Source organism: Hypomesus nipponensis, chromosome 11 (genome assembly GCF_054491055.1).
Source record: "Hypomesus nipponensis isolate SF chromosome 11, ASM5449105v1, whole genome shotgun sequence".
Taxonomy (NCBI): Eukaryota; Metazoa; Chordata; class Actinopteri; order Osmeriformes; family Osmeridae; genus Hypomesus; species Hypomesus nipponensis.
In genome coordinates, this window is record NC_140371.1 from 22416332 (window position 1) to 22436976 (window position 20645).

Sequence of the window (20645 nt, forward strand, 5' to 3'; positions counted from 1 at the left end):
GAGTGTCATCCAAGATCCACAAACCTGGTGTAGCTTTTACTAGATTTCACAAAAATTTGATAAATTCAAACATGGAGGCCCCAAGTGTAAAGGTTTTATGCAGATGCCAATCATAAAAATCTCTTCCTTGTTGAATTGTTTGAAAATTCAGCTGTGAAACACGAAGGCACACACACATTTCAGAGGTTCTTAAAGAAAAAAAGCTTTACAACCACTAAAACAAGGCATTAAGTGCAGAATCATTTGATACCGAAGAGCAAATTAAGTGACTGAAGGAGGAACTGTCCTGTGATAATCACCCCACAACTGTCCTGTGATAATCAGAGCTGGCATGGTTCTCATATGTTCTCTCCAGGGTTGAGCGATGTTCTCCCCCTACAGTGTCTTAGAGCGGGGTGGATGTAGTGGCCAGGGAGAGGGCCCACCAGCTGGCTCTCATCCACACGTCACACGGAGCCTCACAGCATGCCCATCAGTACCAGAGCCCTTGAAACAACATTAAGAACAATTCCTACCAAGTTAGGGATCATCATTATGACAAAATTTAGTCAAAATTTAGAAAGGATTTATCAATAACTCAACAGCATGCCTCCTGACCCCTGTGTGACTCGAGTCTGGCATCGCCCCCTTGTGGATCAAAGCTGCCTGTCAGATGCACATTTTCTCAGTTCTGTCAGAGGACAGCCTTATCTCACTGACACAACTCCCCAAATGAACCTTCAGAGTAGTTGTGATCTTGGTGTGCTTTTATATACACTGATCATTCACAAAACTGTTGAAGATGAGCACAAATACATGTATGAGCAGAGAGACTAACTTCGGGTTAATTCAGGCAAATTGGCTGATGATTTTAAACCAGTGTAAGGAGGATATTTGATGGTTTTGCAGCAGGTTACATCAGGTCGTTTCTGAGGGGCTCATCATTAACGCATCACCCCAAATTGATTTAATACTTCAGAAAGGTAGTTATTAAGACAGGATAGACTGTTTGATAAATGGTTTTGCAATATTTCATCTCTGGTTCTTTCATTACATCTGTGAGTGCTACACGGGCTAAGTTCCCCACTGAGTCTAAATTAATCATGTTCTTTTAATTAAGGTTCTGTACTGGGATGTTTCTTCAGCTGGTAAAGATCAACTAAAGAAACAAGGACATGAATGGTTCATCACATGGATCCTAATGGCTCATATACATCAAAGTAAATGCACAATGTCACCGTTTTAATGAAGTCACTGTCTGACGTTTAGTTTTTGCCCCATGCTGCTAGTCAGCATTGTGTGGGCCAACGCACTAGGATTACAGAGACTATCTTCACTCTTACAGATAACAGACTTTAAATCCTAACGACTCATAGCAGTAAATGTTTGCAAATGTGGGGCAGCAAAGTAAGATTTTATAGTTAGTATGGTAATGAGAAAACTGTGGGTGAGATCTCAAATTGGGGAATGAAAATGTTACATTTCCACCAGGACATGGCTGTGCCTAATAATATCTCCCATCATGCCTATGAATCATAATCAGAGATGCTGGGTTTGGATGCTGGGTGTCATGAATAAATGATTTCCTCCTCTTATGGCAAAAGGAGGGGGTGGTTGGAGAAGGGCTGTTGATTGACAGCCCCATGTATTACACTCTGAGAAAAGTAAAGTTTGAGATGTGAGGAATAACTGTACAGACTGCAGGAAGAGTGAGTTCTCCTGCTGTCTGCAGAGCTGGAAGCTAGCTGCTCTCTGGACTGAGAGGTGTCAGCTACCACACCAAAACGTCGGTTAGACAAATAATACAGGTGCTGGTAGGGGTCTACTGGCAGGCCGTAGGGCATAAGGCGAAAGTCAACCGTAAATGTGTATTGTCTGTCCAGAATCAATCTACCAATAGCCTAACAAACTTATTTTGACCAAAAACTATCGTTTATCCTTCATATGATAATTATCTACTAGCATTAAGAAAGCCATCAAAGTCAGTAGGCTACGAGACTTGTACTCACTGGCGCTGAAACATAGCAACCTTTTCTCCGTATACCTTTTCTGACATCATATACACGCGGTGTCCAAGCCAAATCAGTGAATGCTGATGAGACGCAACTGTTTTTCTTATCTGTTGAAGACTTGTATAGATTAGAAAAAGGATAGTGTTATCATGCTGTTCACAGGAAGACGAGAGACGAGGAGATGGAGGAGCGTGACTAAGGATAGCAGGGAAGCGGGAGAAACACGCCCACATGTCAGGCTCAAACAAATTGCTTACCGTACTCAGGTAGAACATCTCAAATTAAAAAGTTGGACAATATGAGAAACTTTTCTTCACAAAGCAGACATTTCACAAACGTAATTTATTCCGTAACCAGTCATCCCCTCTTTTGTGCTGTTTGCAAGTATCGCTGAAAATGTCATCTTAATCATCCCTTCTTGTTTGCAGTCTTGGTGTTAACAGCCCTGCTGTCATATCTGGTCGGCGAGGAAACAGATAAGCTACTGTACAGATAAGTTACTGTAAGGAATTAAATTTAAAAAAGGTGGCATTAAACTTATGAAGTAAAGTACTAATACCAGAAAAAAAGATTTAATACAGTGACAAAGTATTTGTACTTTGTTATTTCCCATCTCTGGTGATGGCAACAGTGAAAGTACAAAAAAAACAAGCCTTTTGTTTCTAGATGGTATCTTTATTTACAAACCTTGGGTGTGTTTCATAAAATAAGCGCTACTTTAATGAGCCCCATTTCAAATCCTGTCCAAATCTCCTGATGTTCTACACAACATCATTTAATTATTCCAAAAAAATTCATCAATCTCCAAAATATCTTCCATTATATCACAGATGTTTACATTTGGTATTCTAACAATATATTAAGGCCGCACAATTTTCACAATGAAAGTTGTTACAGTGCTTTGTGTCACAAACCTTGTGTTAGATCAGATTTGCATTCTACAAATATTGTGGAGAACGTTGTAAAAAGTAAAAGCAACTACAAGTGTCAGCTTCACAATCAGCAACCTCAAACCACCGACCTCTTCAGTAGCTGCTGCATGGAAGCCATTAGGCTCAAACATCAACACCATGCTTCCTGTTTCAGCATCTGCACCAGCCCCCTCTCTCTGCTCACAGGCAAAGCTTGGACGACACTGCTCCATAAACACTACAGAAAACCCATAACAATCCTTCAAGCACCTCCAAAAACGGTTGCCTAGTGTCTAGTGGTTCAGGTGTAGGTAGCAGCCGGGGTGTGGTCTCTGTGCCGGGGTGGGCTGAGAGTCAACCCCGGGGTCAGAGGTGGCCCCAGGGACAGCTGCAGGGGTCACCACAGGCCTGCTTCCTGCCCCAGAGGTCACGTAGCTCCTCCGCCGTGTGCTGTGGGGACGACAGCATGTCCACATAGCACTCCTTCTCACACAGCCAGCCAGCGTCCTGGAACACACACACACACACACGATTGGTTTTCTATCCTAATGGGGCTCAAAAATTCACTTCCATTAAAAATTGTGTTCTCTCACCACTAACCCTAGCTGTAATTCTAACCCTAAAACCCCTTGAAGAAAGCACTTTAGTTATGGGGTCCAGAAAAAGGACCTCACAAGGTCAAGTTTTTCATGTTTCACTTCTGGACATCTGGACCACCGCACACACAGCAATTTAAAATTTTTGAATCATTTTGAATTATTTTGCTGTTATTAGCCAGGTTTTACCATCAAAACCCACAGTGGTGTTTCACCAGATGGCTGACACAGTGGTTAGTTCACCTGGTGTTTCACCAGATGGCTGACACAGTGGTTAGTTCACCTGGTGTTTCACCAGATGGCTGACACAGTGGTTAGTTCACCTGGTGTTTCACCAGATGGCTGACACAGTGGTTAGTTCACCTGGTGTTTCACCAGATGGCTGACACAGTGGTTAGTTCACCTGGTGTTTCACCAGATGGCTGACACAGTGGTTAGTTCACCTGGTGTTTCACCAGATGGCTGACACAGTGGTTAGTTTACCTGGTGTTTCTGTGGGCCGACAGCAGCCATCCAGATCCCCATGCTCACATCTTCACCCTGGTCAGACATCCAAAGGACACATCAAACGCCTGACAAATTCACCTCGAACATGTCAGAACAGAAACCCTTCTTTTCGCTTTTCACAAGAAGTTGTTTCATGTTTCATAACTTTGGCTGCAACTTCGTGGGGTACCTGGTACGCTTTGAGTTTCTCCGCGTTGCTTGCCAGCCAGTGGACCAGGTCCTGGGAGACCACATACCCGGAGCCACAGGCGAACGCAGGGTAAGCTGGACTGGGGTACTCCAGTTCTTGCCACTTCCCAATGCGGTCCACCGCCCAACTCTGCCTGAAACTGGGTCACAGATGTCAGGGTAAAACTACTGTGATCTTTCCCAGGACCACGGAATTGGTTGATGGTACTTTTCTGGGAATAACTAGGTCCTAAAAAAATTCAAGAAGAAATCAAAAAGGATCTATGGGAAGGGGAGGGAGTTCTGCAGGTAGAATCACGAGCAAGCATGTCCATCTGCTTCGAGCGCTCTGCAGTCTACAGGCTGTGTACCAGCCTATCAAAACAAAGCAGTACTACTCAACAGGAACCAGTAAGAGACCATGTCAATATGACCAAACAGAAAGGTCAACTTTATCACAGGAAGTCTACTTACTTTCCCCACCAAAAATTGCTTCTCTTCAAGCCCTTGTGGTCAATCTTCATTAATACTGTGTCCACATCGATATAACAATCATCATCTGTCTTCAGGAGCAGATTAAAGTCAGCGTTTCCCACGGACCTATCGAAGGGGGAATTTGCAACCTTAATTAAAACTTCAAGTGGTGACGCCACAGTGATTCCTGAGAGCTTCGGTGAAGACTTACAGTCAAGTATCAGTCAAGCTAAAGGGAAGGGGTGTACTGGAACAACTCAGGAGAACAAGCACACTAGCATCCATCCCTTCTGTACCTGAGGCATTATAACCATCAATTCCATCACGATCAAAGCAGCAATATTCAGCTTTCTCAGTCTTGCTTCTCAGCTGCTGGTTTTGGGGAGGACCCAGATAATCTCTACTAACTACCCACCACCCAGATAATCTCTACTAACTACCCACCACCCAGATAATCTCTACCAACTACCCACCACCCAGATAATCTCTACTAACTACCCACCACCCAGATAATCTCTACCAACTACCCACCACCCAGATAATCTCTACCAACTACCCACCACCCAGATAATCTCTACTAACTACCCACCACCCAGATAATCTCTACTAACTACCCACCACCCAGATCATCTCTACTAACTACCCACCACCCAGATCATCTCTACTAACTACCCACCACCCAGATAATCTCTACTAACTACCCACCACCCAGATAATCTCTACTAACTACCCACCACCCAGATCATCTCTACTAACTACCCACCACCCAGATAATCTCTACTAACTACCCACCACCCAGATCATCTCTACTAACTACCCACCACCCAGATCATCTCTACTAACTACCCACCACCCAGATAATCTCTACTAACTACCCACCACCCAGATAATCTCTACTAACTACCCACCACCCAGATAATCTCTACCAACTACCCACCACCCAGATCATCTCTACTAACTACCCACCACCCAGATAATCTCTACTAACTACCCACCACCCAGATCATCTCTACTAACTACCCACCACCCAGATCATCTCTACTAACTACCCACCACCCAGATCATCTCTACTAACTACCCACCACCCAGATCATCTCTACTAACTACCCACCACCCAGATCATCTCTACTAACTACCCACCACCCAGATCATCTCTACTAACTACCCACCACCCAGATCATCTCTACTAACTACCCACCACCCAGATCATCTCTACTAACTACCCACCACCCAGATCATCTCTACTAACTACCCACCACTTGTAGAACTGCAGCAGTTTGGTAGGCACGTTCCTGTAGGTGTCCACCACGTCCACAAACACCATGTCCCCGTGCTGGAGACTCTCCTGCTGCAGGGACGAGTCTTCCTGTCTCAGCCGGGAGCTGTGCCTCTCCAGCCTCCCTGCTCTGCCCTCCAGCAGCTCACACAGGCCCTGCGCGTCTGACCCACGCCACAGGAAAAGTTAACATTTTAACAGAAATAAATAAAAATTATAGAGAAGGAAAAGGAGAGAGGGGGGGAAATATCTTACAATTTGAAACATTCACAGGGAAAGAGAAACAAACTGAAAAAGATGAGAGGTAGAGAGAGATAAATCTCTCTTACACCGAGCATACTTCCTAGGCGACAAAAGATAAAACTAATCTGATGAGACTTCAAAGAGAACAATGTTCTCTGGTTCACTTCCCTTTGCTTTCTCCCCAGATCTCACATGCCGACTGGGTTTCACAAAGAGAAGGGACAGAAAGATGATTGTGCCCAAGAACTTAGAAAGTGATATGTCACTAGACCCACCATATATTGTGAATGTGAACCCTCCAGCCAAGCCTGGGAAGCCAAGCGCACTTCTGTGAGGCAAGATACCCTCTGCAATCTGCGCACACACACACACACACGCATGATGCAGCAACATTTGAATGCACTACGCGCATCACAACAAACATCACAGCGTGTTCACACTTACAGAAGAGAACTTCAGGACCCCTCCTCCATTGTTGAGCGTGACCTTGGAGGCATTGATGGTGGTCAGGCCAGCTGAGTCCAGACTCTCCCAGACCAGCGTCCCCTCAAAGCCCTGCGGCAGACAGACACTTCCACGTCACCCAGAGGAGGGAAAATGGCAACAAAGAAAGGATAACTATCATCCACAGAGGGTAGGGCCTGAAAGAGGGAGCAGGCTGGGGTGAGATTCACCTTCGGTAGGATGAACTGCTCCACGGGTTTATACCACACCCCTTTCACCATCATCCCACTTCCAGCTCCACTGAAGCGTGCTGTCACCACGGCCTCCTGTCACACAGACATCCCGTCAGGAAAATCACCATCTCCTTCCAGCAACGGTGCCAAATATAATATATACCAAACTATTTTTTCCTCCCCTAAGTTAGACTATAAACAGTGCCTGAGGGACCCCATCTGCATGGGAGCATCGACACTGCAGAGTCTCTGTAGGCAACACATGAACTCTGGTGTGGGGGGAGGGGATGGCTCGGTGGTTAGAGTATTTGACTGCAGATCAAGAGGAATTGGATGAAAGCTTCTGCTACATGAACACATTATGAGTATCTAGGACAAGCATGGTCATTCAGTTCAGTGGCTGCATCTTTGTCTGACTCCATGTCCAGATGCATCCACAGCCACAGTGTCCTACCTCTTAATCACCTGCAGAGCCCTACCTCTTAATCACCTGCAGAGCCCTACCTCTTAATCACCTGCAGAGCCCTACCTCTTAATCACCTGCAGAGCCCTACCTCTTAATCACCTGCAGAGCCCTACCTCTTAATCACCGGCAGAGCCCTACCTCTTAATCACCGGCAGAGCCCTACCTCTTAATCACCGGCAGAGCCCTACCTCTTAATCACCGGCAGAGCCCTACCTCCTGGTCCAGCTGCAGAGCCCTACCTCCTGGTCCAGCTGCAGAGCCCTACCTCCTGGTCCAGCTGCAGAGCCCTACCTCCTGGTCCAGCTGCAGAGCCCTACCTCCTGGTCCAGCTGCAGAGCCCTACCTCCTGGTCCAGCTGCAGAGCCCTACCTCCTGGTCCAGCTGCAGCAGCTTCACCGTCATGTTGCCCTGGATCTTCTGGTCGGGTCCACCAGGAAACACCCCCAGCCTGGTGATCACCACAGGGTGGAGCACCTTGAAGTCCAGGGTCACAGCAGACACCCCAGCTGGTGCCAGCAGTGAGGGGTCTGACACACCCACCACCTCCACCTCCAGCCCTGTCACTGGAGGGAGGCACAAGGGGGGGGGGGAGGGGGAAATTAAACATACATTCATACATGCGGGACTCGAAGGATTGCTGACTATGTCTTTGCAGCGCTGGGGTTGTGTCTGAGACGAGGGGCGGGGCAATGGATGTTTCACCCAAGCAGTGGTTTGGTTGTGTGTTTTATAACCTGCATCATCAGCACTGACACTCTGCTTCATAGGGCTACTGTCTCCAAGGGCAGCTTCCAGTAGTCAGAGGGCTTTCTCTATTAGAAAAGAGCAGTTTATTACCCTGGAGATTCATGAAAAATACAAGGCTGTTAAAATGAAGCAGGCTTTTAACAAGTCCGACTCTCTCTCATCCCTTGACGAAAGCCAATTAAAGGCAAAATATTCCAAACCGAGTCAGGTTTACAATAGCAGATGTCTACTTTAGCTGGAGGCAACAGTGATTAAGATGCATTTAGCTTTACCTGGATTTTTGAAGTCAAAAGGCTAATTAACGTACACATTTCAGTAGTCTAGCCACGCATGTATTAAAACCAACAAACCATGCCAGTGGAAAAGAGGGGGGGGTGGAAAGAAAAATACTTCTGCGACAATTAATCCACTTAGCGTGCGCTTTGACCTGAATCCTGAGTCAGAAGCATAATTGCATTTTAAAACAGCCGTTTTAATGCATCTCTCTCAATCACATGAAGCCTTTAACAGCCACCAAACCTGGTTTTCTGGCCTGTGTATTTCTGAAGCCAATCCTGCCAACACTTAAAACCATTAACATTGTGAAGAGCGGACGTGAGGGACGGGCATCGTGCAGCGTTGTGACTGCCTAGCCAAATGGCTAACAATGCAGCACTATCAAGGGTTTTGGATGAGAATCATTTCAGGCTAGGTGATGCAAAGCATCTGGTGGACGTAGGAGACGGATGGAGAAATGTTGGAGCGACGAAGTGAACAGATAAGTGGAAGCCACATAAAACAATCCCATAAATAAAATAAAATCATCTGAGTGTGTTGTTGAAACCTGGGAGCGTTGTATAATTTACAGAACCACACACAGCTGCAGGCAAAACTGTTCTTTCACAAATGAAATTCATTGGCTAGAATGAGTCGATCTATACCTCATTCCCCAATTTGTCAAGAAAAAACAGACAAATCAAGTCATCAAGTCAGTGAGTGAAAGTCAGTTAGTAGAAGAAAACCGTTGCCTCGAGAGACAGTTATTTCCACCGTAGTCTTTGGTCTCGATCTGAATAGCTGTGTCCTTGAGATGTGGGTGAGCCTGAATGAGCCTGTTTTCCTGTTCTGAACATTTTCTTTCCTTCATTCCCTGCTCTCTGCAACAGCTCCTGAAGAATTCTCGCAGAAGTCTCCCAGTACAAAGCTTCCCTGGACATGCACAGACCCCAGAGCAGTCCTCTAGGTGGTCTGTCGTAGTTGGGGTTACCTGGGCGAGAGAGATTCAGCAGGGAACATGAGTAGGGGTCCTCTCTCATCCTCCTCCGGAATGGGACATCCATGTTCACCTATGATGAACTTCAACCCCACCCTAAAATAAAAAAATAAAAAAATAAAAAAACGCAACAGAATGCAAGCGAAGGTTCAAATAATGTGATTTCAAAATGGCATTCATCCTTTCATCCATTCATTCATCTAGCTATTCATCCTCGGTTACCATGGTTACGTAGGTTGGAGAGAGGCCATCTGATCGTTCTGGAACGTACGTGGACATGATGAAGTGCATAGCATCACAGACACTGCTTTGCCAGATACAAGCTTAAGCAAGTGCAATGTCATGACTTATTGATGATGCAAGAAGGCTGTTGTCCATCCCAAAATATTCTCTCCCTGCCCCCCCCCCCCTCCCCTCCCCTTCCCTCATTCTCACTTGGACAAAGACAAGAGATTTTTCGGTAAAGTGAAATAGAACTTAATAAACCCACCGATGCTGGTACCGAGGGTGATCTCTGAGGTAGCCCCCCCACGTGCCTCTTATCGCCTGTCTGAGGTCATGATGGTGTCGCGCAGACAACACTCCCACCAGAACTTCATAGGTCGGCAACTCATCTGTCACAATAAATTATATTATTTATATGATCCTCATCTACAATGACATTTTGAAAACAAATATTACTAAGTTAACTCAATCTGCAATGTTGCATTCATGAGAATTTGACCCCCTTGGTAACAAAATCCAAATAAAACAGAACGTCGCTTGAACACACACAACACTGTACCATAGTTTTACACTGTGAAAGCATCATAATAAAGGTTCTCATTCACAAAAGTTACAATGTAGAGGCAATCGCCAACATAGTTTGATGTTCAGAGACAAGGTTCACAAAACATACTTCCGTCCTCTCAACACCTCCAGCGACGCCCAACCCCTGTGCACCGACACAGCGGCATGCCATTACGAACATGTAGTTAGTGTGGATAATAGTGTGGATTCAGACAGCAATCCTCAACATATTCAACTACACATAATTTCGTACAGCGCATTCATGGAAGTTAGATTTAAAAAGTTCAGAGACTGAGGGAGAAACCGTACCAGTATCTTTGGGGTCCAACGGGATGGTAGCTCGATTTGTTACCAACCACAAGTGCACCACGACCGCGACGCCACACGGGAGCAGAAGGCAGGCTAGGCTTCGCATGGACAAACTCCTTGGTAAAGATCCCAGCGTTTAACAGGTTGACATCGGATCTGTTCACTGAGGCTTACCCACGTGCCGCCTAACACTGAATGTGAGGCTGAAACACATTTCTGCTCTGACTGTCTCATGTCTGCCTCCTGAGTGTGTTAAATGATGATGGCGGGTACACAGCCAATGGCAGTGCAGCGGTTGAAATGCTTTGCCTTCTGGGATATGAAGTTCTATTTATTTTAATTCTCCTTTCCGTCGTTGTGATCCGAATTAAACTCATTTTCAACGTAATTTTCCTCTCGTGGTTAAATCACACAACATTGCTAACATGTTAAGAATGTTGACAGAAGCAAATCATGTTTAGAATTTTAAAAGCCATTGAATACTTAGTATTGACATTTAAACACCACCGAATTTATTGGTTTTGAATTCACCTACTAATAATTTGAAATTAATATACATTAATTTCAATGTAAAAAATAAATAATGTGGCTCAAAGGGGGTCACTGTCACCCCCCATACAGGTAGCCTAGCTATCTAGAAATGTAGCTGTGCAGTTGCGTTGGTCTGAAGATAACCACCCCCCTCTCGTTTGCATGTGAGATCGGAAATAAATACAGCACAGAAATAAATGTGGTGTGGAAATATATGTGGAAATACATGTGCTGCGTAAAAGTCTAAAAAAATAAATAAATGTGGCATTAGAAAATAAAAGTCCCATTAAATAAATAAATGTATTTACAAAAACGTAATTTTGAAATAAATAAAAGTATTTATTTATTGATGTCGGTAAATGGATTCAGCTATATAATTATTTATTTCTATATTTGTACATTTAATGCCATCTTTTTTTATTTCAGAGTTTATTTCATAGCCATAATTCTTATGTATGTATTTATCTGTTCATTTACCTATTTCTTTATTTATTTAATTGTGACTAACTTGGTGTTCCATATGTCTGCAGCTACTGTACACCTGGATGAGAGGGGCCTGAGAAGTGAGGTCTTCAGATGGACCCTTCTCGGAGAAGTGAGATGGTTCGATTGCATTCAGGCTCGATTGCCTTACCTATCCTTGGTTCACGGATGTTGCAATCAGAATTTTTTCGGCTTGAATATTATCGATCTGAATTTCACCATTCGAATTTGAGTCTGAATTGCAGTTGTTGTTTTATTTAAATTTCTGAAACTTGCAGAGAGAAAACATGGGGGGATCAGATCCCCCCCCCCCAAAAAATAAAATAATTAAATTAATATTTCTATTTTAAAGAGGTGAATTCAAACCCAACAAATTCGGTGGTGTTTGAATTTCAATATTAAGTATTTAATAGTTATAGTATACTGAGATCCTGTACCATTCTCATGCTTAAATCTGCTATTTCCCAGATCATGGATATGGATCTTAGTTTGCACATCATGGAAGCACTGATACAGGAAGACCTGTCTGACATTATTATAGTCTAAAACCTTGCCTAGTGTAGAATGTCATGAGGAAGTTAATACAACATCTCCCGATGATATGCAACAGTTTAATTGCAAATAGAGCCCTGGTCAAATGATGTCCATTGAGCCACAAGAGGTCTCTACTTAACACAAAAAATTCAACACGATTCATTAACTTTTTGACAGCAACCGTCTAAAAGCACTTTATAAAAACAAAACAGAGAACTTGGGTTGCCATTTCCTTTAATTCATTTTGGGTCAATCCAGGGGTTTACACCTGCGATTTTACTGCTTTTCTTTGTCAAAGACTTCATTTATTATTTCTGAACAGCAGATTAAGTCCATCCAGACCTCTCTATCTGACAGAAAAGCACTAATGAAATAACATTAGAGGCAATATTTTTCATCAATGTATTTCTCAAGTATCCCTGTTACACATAGTCAGAAATAATTCCATGCAAAATTCATGTTAGGCCATGAAATCCATACTTCATGTTGAGATTTGGCACCACCTTTTCACTGAGGTTAGTGAAAGTACCCTGAGGCAGTCTCAGGTTAACAAGACAGAGAAACATGACTATTCTGCAAACAAAACAGTTTGAGCAAAATCTTGATATCTGATAGTTTCAGCTAAAATTCTAGGTAGGATGTATGATCCTTATTAAGAATGCCTATTCAAATACCAACAGTGATTTGTTGTTGTTGTACAGAACCAAAAAAAGCTGATGCAAAAGAACCTGAACCATAGAAGGGATCATAACATGTAAACCGACCCTTATCAGTGTTTTTGTTAAAAAATACTCAAATCGTATTAATAATTGCACATATTATAAATGTTTCACCTAAGTATCATACAAGCTAAGGTAGCACTACTTCACAAGGATGTCAGTGCTGTGCAACAGATATTTCATAAACTACCAATAATAACAATAATATTTAACAATTCAAAATGCTGTAAAAATTACTACCATGTAAAGGAAACATTTGACATTGTGCTTTTTTCCAAACAAACAAACGTAAGATAGAAAGCCTGTGGGATTACAGTGTAGAGAATACACAGTTCTCACAGATATTGGCACTGGTAACATACTGTACAGTCTGCAAGACCTGGCCCCTAGAATCCAAGGAGGCTGAGTTAAGGAGTAACATGCAGGCCTCTGATTGGCTCCATGGTCAAAGGCCTCTGATTGGCTCCATGGTCAAAGGCCGTGCCATTCAGTCCAGTACAGGCAAAGGAAACAAGCCCAGGAAACAAATAAAGATGTGGAAATGTCAAATAAAATTGAAACGGAAGGTGGAACAGACAGATACAAGTTTAGATCAATTTTTTTCCACAAATGTAGCTATCTACAAGTTGTAATGAACTCATGATTCACTGGTGTATGATTGGGGAAGAGGAACCACATGTTGTTCTGGACTGAGATCAGTCAGCTATATTGGAACAGGATTGGAGTTCTGTTTGAGGGTTTTTGTCTAATGTAACATTGTTGATCAATAAACTAGAATTTTTTTTGCCCTGTAACTAATGTTAAATGTTACAGGAAACACATATATCATGCTTCTAGTAACTTCCATCTTCAGCTTTCCTGAATACAAACAGAAACAATGTCATGTGATTTTAGCCATTTAATTCAATTGGGATAATTTTCAATGCTTTTGATCTTCTCAAAGATTTTTTGGGAAGATGTCGTTGGAATAGGGAATTTATTTTAAGATGAGAACAAATCTGATTAGAATTGGAAGATATACTTTAGCATGAAAATGAGAAGGGCTATCGTTATTTATTTTTTAATCCATACAAAAAGGGGACTTGTTTGTTTCCTGAGCCATTGAAATCTAGCACAACCAAAGAAAGGATATAAAACATCTTTCATCTCATTAAGCACTGAGCAAGGCTCTAATAATGAAGCAATAACAAACCTATTAAACAAAACATGACAAGCTCACTTGGTGCCAGTGTAGCGGCTGGCTCTTCAGACCCCTGGGACAGAGCAGAACACAGTCCTCTAGGCCAACCTCAACTCCATGCCCATGGCCAGTAGCTTCAGGTGTGGAGGTGACAGACCAGCCGGGCAGCGGTGAGCCTGGGCCTGCAGGTCGTTGGGCCATCAGAGGATGGTGCAGAAGAACTTCTTCTCTCGAAAGGGGTTCTCTGAGGCTGGCACAGGGATGATGAGAGGATCCTCGCGTATGTGTGCATCACAGTACGCCATCAGGTCTGCCGCCGCCTTCGACACCTGTGGGGGAGACACCAGGGAGAGGCAGAGAGACCAGGGAGAGAGGCAGAGAGAGCGGGGAGAGAGGCAGAGAGACCAGGGAGAGAGGCAGAGAGAGCGGGGAGAGAGGCAGAGAGACCGGGAGAGAGGCAGAGAGAGCGGGGAGAGAGGCAGAGAGACCAGGGAGAGAGGCAGAGAGAGTGGGGAGAGAGGCAGAGAGAGTGGGGAGAGAGGCAGAGAGACCAGGGAGAGAGGCAGAGAGACCAGGGAGAGAGGCAGAGAGACCAGGGAGAGAGGCAGAGAGACCAGGGAGAGAGGCAGAGAGAGCGGGGAGAGAGGCAGAGAGAGTGGGGAGAGAGGCAGAGAGAGCGGGGAGAGAGGCAGAGAGACCAGGGAGATATTGTTGATCAGGCATGGCAGGCTGTCTCTAAAATAACACTTCAGATCCATACTTCACTGAATGAACAGTCTGGCTCAGTTTCCCCTCTGGATCGGAGGGGGGGGGGGGGGGGTTATTGAAGGGTAGCCCGGTGAGGGAGAGAGGAGGAGCAGCTGTGTTGCAGGAAAGACTGTGGCTCTGGGAGATGAGTTGAGGCCTAAACCATCTGCCCCGTCTCTCTGAATGACCGACCTGTTCCTTCACTTGGGGAATACAACTCCCACAATTCTGGCTGCAATTTCTGCGACTTTGATGGACAGACAGGGTGTGATACCAAAATGGTCATGCGATACTGAAAAGAAAAGACAGCTTTTCATTCCTGCTGTAAATGACACCATGAGTAGCAGTAACATCGATTACAACTGGCTTGTGGTGTGTGAGAGTGTGTGTGGTGTGTGAGAGTGTGTGTGGTGTGTGAGAGTGTGTGGCGTGCGCAATACAAATGACACAAACACCATCTCGAAAGCATGTCTAAGCATGATCGGAAACATAATGGCCGGGTTTCCCAGATTTGTTAAGAAGCTCTTAACGCTAACAGCTTCTTAGGAGCGTTCTAAGAGCGTTCTAAGAGCGTTCTAAGAGCGTTCTAGAGCGTTCTTAGCGCTCTTAAGAAGCTCTTAGCGTTAAGAGCTTCTTAACGAATCTGGGAAACCCGGCCAAGAACAGTTGCTTTTCAGAAGAGATCAGGGAACAGGGACAAGGCATGGCGAGTCATCAAGCCATGTCATCAAAAAACAGCAGGCTGTGATTACAGAGAACCCCCGTGACGAGAGGAGAACCCCCGTGACGAGAGGAGAACCCTCCTAATTAGCACGGGTCACATTCCTTTGGCTGATTGAGCAATTAATGAGTACGGCGACCAATCAGCAGCACGGAGAGCCCGTTCCCCTCGGCGCCCACGTCTCTCTCCCCTGTCTCCCCTATGCTGTGTTGTGTGTTCACACCAAATGCAAAGCGAATTATTTGCGCGAATGAAGCGAATTTCAACAGAGGGAGACAACCTCTCTCCCTGTCCCTTGTTCTTCTGCCCCTCTCTATCCCTCCCCCCTCTCCTCCCTGTCTTTTCTTCTGCCTCTCTCTTTCTCTCCCCCTCTCCTTCTCTCCCTCAGACTCTGTCTGTCTCACTCTACTAGATGTTTATCCCTGGCTCATCAGTCCTCCTCTCCCTTCCTCGCTCTCTGTCATTCCACATGTTCCTCAAAAGCTGCGTTTCTCCTGCAGTGGCAGAGAGGGTTTGTCCTTGAGTGAAAGGAGAGCCTCCATGGTCGACTTGAGTTCAAGTGAGGCTCACCAGGACAAAAAAAACGAAGACAAGGACTAAAACTTTCTAGAAGGACTCCAAGGAGAGGTCATTAATGTTGCCCCCCCCCCCCCCCCCTAATCATTTTTTCCCAAGGTCATTGTTTTTCTCTACAACAGAGGTAAGGTGGGTTATTCATGTAAGCCACCATTGTTGAGCTGAACTGCACAATGCTAGATGGCAGCTCTCCAGACTAGGGAGCCGAGTCCAGCTCCCCTGCTCCGGGGCAATCCCTCCCTGAGCACATGAGCAGCACACTGAATCAGATGATGCCCTGAGCTCTGAGGGCACAGGACCATTATGTCTTTGACAGAAAAAACACAACATTCAGCAGTTCGACTTAGTTAGCTCAGTCCACCGAACACCATCTTCTCAACACACGTGTTTGGAATTTATTTAGGAAAGAACGAATGAGACCAAAGACTGTGTGTTGATTCTACACACTGTAGACACTTAAAATACCTTATTCTGCCAAAAATATATATAAACTGGGAGGGTGGATGTATGTACCAGGAAAAGTGCAAGTCAATGACTATCTCCTATTTCACTAGAGGAATGTTTGCAGTCTGCAAAATGATACAATCCCAGAAGAGGGAGATAAAAATAGAGGGAGTGTCAAAATCTTTATTGCAGCCTCACAGTATGTGGAGAGAGAGAGAGAGAGAGATAGAGAGTGAAAGAGAGAAAGTGGGAGGGAGGGGTAGCAGTGTCTTCCTCAACCTTCAGTCTCCACAGAGAAGAAGCCACATGCTCTGCTCTCTCTGTGCTATTTGATCATTGAAATACTAATTTACTGTATTTGTTTATGATTTTTTAATCCGTTGTGCTTAGAATGAATGAACAAACATCCATCCAAAGTGCCAGAAGACATCCCAGCTCACCGTGTCTTCTGAAGCAGCTCAAGACAAAGGACACACCCCGAATGACTGTCAGTCCAAATGTTTAAGGAACTTCCTGATATCTTCACCAATGGAGTAAAAGGGAATTCCCCTTGTATATATGTGGTTGTTAACAAGAAGTCATGGTCTGATGAAAGGGAAACCTTTTCAGGGTGAACCAGGTCATGGTGATGGTCAGTTTGTCAATATCTTTGATACATTTATTATTTAATTTGATAACAGCTTGTAGCAAATCTAAGAAACTCCCTACATTGACTGTGTAACTATTCTAGGAAGATAAAGGGATTTTTTCTAATGGTAATCTGATATAATTTAATGATCAAAACATCCATCACCTTGTGTTCAGCCTCAAGAAATTATGAGCAACAGAACTAAATGGAAAGTACTGTTTAGTAAGGCATGTTTTAGCTGGACTCATTACTTTAGTTCTAAGTATCTCCTGACTTTCATTCAATATTGTAGGATTTGTTTAAATACCAAATGGGCTCATGATCAGAATGATGCTATTGAATTTGCAATTGATTCATTTGGACTGAGAGTATGCATAAACTGGCAGCACATGGACATGTACTAACTGAAACCCCACATCCGCTAATAACGTTAAATATTTAATGGTAAACGTCCACTAAGGCAGCCACGCATCAACAACAACACAGTCAGTCACGTATGTAACTTCCCCTTCCAACAATAATCCATCAAAGAACAATTATAAGGTAGCAAATATCAGCCGGCACCCACAACACACCTAACACTCCAGACTGTAGTAGTCGGGCACAGATGTGGGTTTACCTTTATCCTGTCCATGCAAGCCTCCATCTTCAGCTGCTCCACTGCTTTCCTGGCCTGGGAGATGCTAGCTGTGCTGTTGTTGGCTATGCCGTCCTTCATGGCGCTCCTGGGGGGGGGGGTGAAGGGGGGGTGGAAGGGGGTGGAGAGGAGCACAGATGAGCCAGGGAGCCAACATGCCTTCCATTAGACCCACCCAGCTTCCGCCCTCAGGGACACCCTGCCTACGCCCCCGTGAGACGTCAGTGTCATAGACGGGGGGCACTTATCTCAAGAGGATCAGTTTAATAATTGTTTCTGTAGATTTTCTACCGAGATGCTCTTTCAGGGCCACTGACTGGTCACAGCTCTGATGGTTTCTGCTCATCAGAAAAAACACAAAGGCTGCTCTCTCCTGCTGCTCTCTCCTGCTGCTCTGCAGACTGGAAAGCCATCTTGTAGCGTCTCAGTTCATCTCTGGCTCAGTCTGTACACGTGTGACTATGTAGACTCAAAATGATGTTTGCCACTTGTGATAGCCACTCTGGTTAAATCAATTTCAGTATCAAGCAGTACATGAACAGACTGCAATTTAGGCCGCACATGGTAAAGATTGCTTACATCTCTTTTTGACACGCTGAAGACTGGTGTTTCCTCTCTTGTTTCTTGAGGTTGGTCTCTGAGGAAGGTACAGGAGAGATGCTGGTGAGGTTCTCTCCAGTGGTGATCAGGTAGTCATTCACAGGTGGTTGGGTTGGGTGTTGTTGCATTCAGAAAGAAAGAAACCTTCCGAGGATTGGACTTGCACACTCAATAATCTTACCTCGTGACCCATGCGTTAAAAGCCAGCTCACCACAAGGCCACACAATATATCAGGGGCCTTGATGAATAGGCCTATTCATCGCAAAAGAAACCGTTACGTGTATTTTGTATCCTTATAATCAAAATCACTCTGTTATGCAGCAGTCTTTCTGATGACAGGATCAGTCAATGAACGCATTTACCTGCCCTGCTCGTGCATGCTTGTAATGACAATAACGTGCGGTTTGGTCACAGAGAAGACACTATTCAACGACATACATTTTCCAGGTCGCGCCCAAAAAGGCTTATAACCAATTAATAACGAACTACATAGCCTCGGTCATATCTATCTAGCCGTCTCCATATTTGTGAGTCTGATTTTTGTAGGCGACCATACGATTGGTCTTAATAAACAAACGAATCACAGAGGACGTGATATTTACATTTAATGTCACACCCGTGCGCTATGGTAGTGGAAAGACGTTATATTATTACATTTAAGTAATCAATATTAACCGTATAATAAGGAATACCTGTGTGTAGCTGCCCGTCGCAATTGTTGTAGCAGATATACTATAGAAAAGGAAAACAGAAATCCCCACAATCAACATTTTGAATCAGAATGCATCATTTCGCTTGAAATCAAAAACGCAAATAAGCTAGCATACACCAGTCATCATCGAATATTGAGGGGGAAAATAAAGAGTAACCTGAGTGAAATAGCCTACCTGAAATATGTCAATGATTCCAAGATTGAGATTTTTGTGTTGACTCCACCCAACAAAAGGATCTGTCAAATTCAAAACGAGTGAAGGATCGAGGAAACCCCGTCTTGACCGCGACTGTTTGTATTTATTGACGGTGATGCTGTTTTAGCCGCGTGCTGTGCCGCGTCTCGCCCCAAAATGTGCCGTGAATTTACGCATATTCCGTTCAAGGATGGTCTGTCTACTGTCTACACAGCCAGACCTCGATTAGCACCCACTACCGCCGCTGGACCTGGAGAAATTACCCATACAGCAGGGGGGAAACCTCTTTATGACGATGGAATATGGGGCAGAAACCACTGAAGATGAAGAACGAACGTTTTGAAACGGTGGCACGTAGGCAGTATGGGAAGGCAGGCATTCAGATCGCTGGTGCCACAGAACCATCCAAATGCAGAACGTATCCGCCATGCATCGTTTCGATAGTATTCATGAATTTCTAAAATCACACACTCCGGCAAATTATGGGACGTATTACACATTGAATGGGTTTACTGTTGCAGGGCGCTCGAGGGACGCGGACACTCCCCTGCTTCGACATCTGACTGCACATCACTGGTCTCAGTGTCGGCCCAGATGGGTCCTGACTTCTGCCACAGCCTGCTCCCTAAAGGCCTATTCTTCTAGAAACAGGCTGACCACGGGGTGACCGAAGGGGTTTGGTATGAATGAGCTGTAAAATTGTTGGTCTGAATCTTAACCTTTCTTTATAAATATTAGAGAAATAAACACTTTAAATACAGGGACAATACACAGACACTGAATGTAAAGTTTCTTAAATATTTATATTTGTATTATATATACTGATCACTTAGTTTGTCCATACACATTTACAAAAACATGACAGGGCTCCACTCTTGAAACCAAATGACAAGGGCAGGCCAGACCAGACCCACCAAAGGAAAAAAAAAATAAACAGCTTCAGTAAAATAAAACAATAATCTCGAACTTTACAATAACAAAAATTAACATTCTTTAATTTCATCTTTCTCTGTCACCAAAACAAATGACACACCCCCCTTTCATAACTTCTCCTGGTAAATATGCCTCTTTTACCAAATAGCATCCATGCAATTTAACACCAGGCCCCTCAGATGGACCCGTGTCAAAGAGCCCGTCTCAGTCTTGTGATGAGTCTGCACACATCCTGAAGATGTTCAGAGCTGGCAGAAATGTCTAGAAGGAGATGCACATGCATACATACTGTACGAAGGGAACAGATACAACCCCAAAAAGCAAAGCAAAAACAAACGATCTGTAAACTTCTTCAGAGCAGGTAAGTAGGATCCCCTCTGCTTGAGGCTTCAGTTCCTCCTCACCGCCTCCTCTTTTCTGGATGCACAGGTCACGTCCAGTTTAAGGGATGAAGCCGTGTGGAAACTATGTTCCCTTTCTCGTAAACATCAGCACAGGCGTCAAATGTAAGACGTAATTTTGTTTTCTCAGACCAAGAGAAGAAATAAACCTTAACGCAAAATAAACCTTAACGCACCTCAGCGCATGTGACAGTAA

The 20645-nt window shown here is 44.3% G+C and overlaps 2 protein-coding genes across 4 annotated transcripts; both read right to left on the reverse strand.

The window, feature by feature from the left end:
* Positions 1–2645: 2645 nt before the first annotated feature.
* b3galnt2 (beta-1,3-N-acetylgalactosaminyltransferase 2) lies at positions 2646–10726 on the reverse strand. The gene is given in 13 exon segments (XM_084708878.1): positions 2646–3409; positions 3982–4038; positions 4175–4334; positions 4648–4773; positions 5904–6087; positions 6442–6520; positions 6611–6721; positions 6841–6936; positions 7679–7872; positions 9303–9348; positions 9350–9404; positions 9799–9922; positions 10407–10726. Coding segments are annotated over 13 exon segments (1479 nt in total). The 5' UTR covers positions 10513–10726; the 3' UTR covers positions 2646–3268.
* A 1338-nt stretch (positions 10727–12064) lies between these two features.
* On the reverse strand, positions 12065–19578 carry gng4 (guanine nucleotide binding protein (G protein), gamma 4). 3 transcript variants are annotated; one of them, XM_084667104.1, is made up of 5 exons: positions 19095–19576; positions 18900–18939; positions 18186–18243; positions 17589–17694; positions 12065–14182 (listed from the first exon to the last, which is right to left on the reverse strand). In XM_084667104.1, coding segments are annotated over exons 3-5 (237 nt in total). In that variant the 5' UTR covers positions 18188–18243; positions 18900–18939; positions 19095–19576; the 3' UTR covers positions 12065–14053. The 3 variants fall into 3 exon arrangements, with proteins under 3 accessions (XP_084523230.1, XP_084523231.1, XP_084523229.1); XM_084667105.1 differs by lacking the exon at positions 18900–18939 and having other exon boundaries at positions 19095–19578; XM_084667103.1 differs by lacking the exons at positions 18900–18939; positions 19095–19576 and having other exon boundaries at positions 18186–18885.
* Between the last annotated feature and the right edge of the window lie 1067 nt (positions 19579–20645).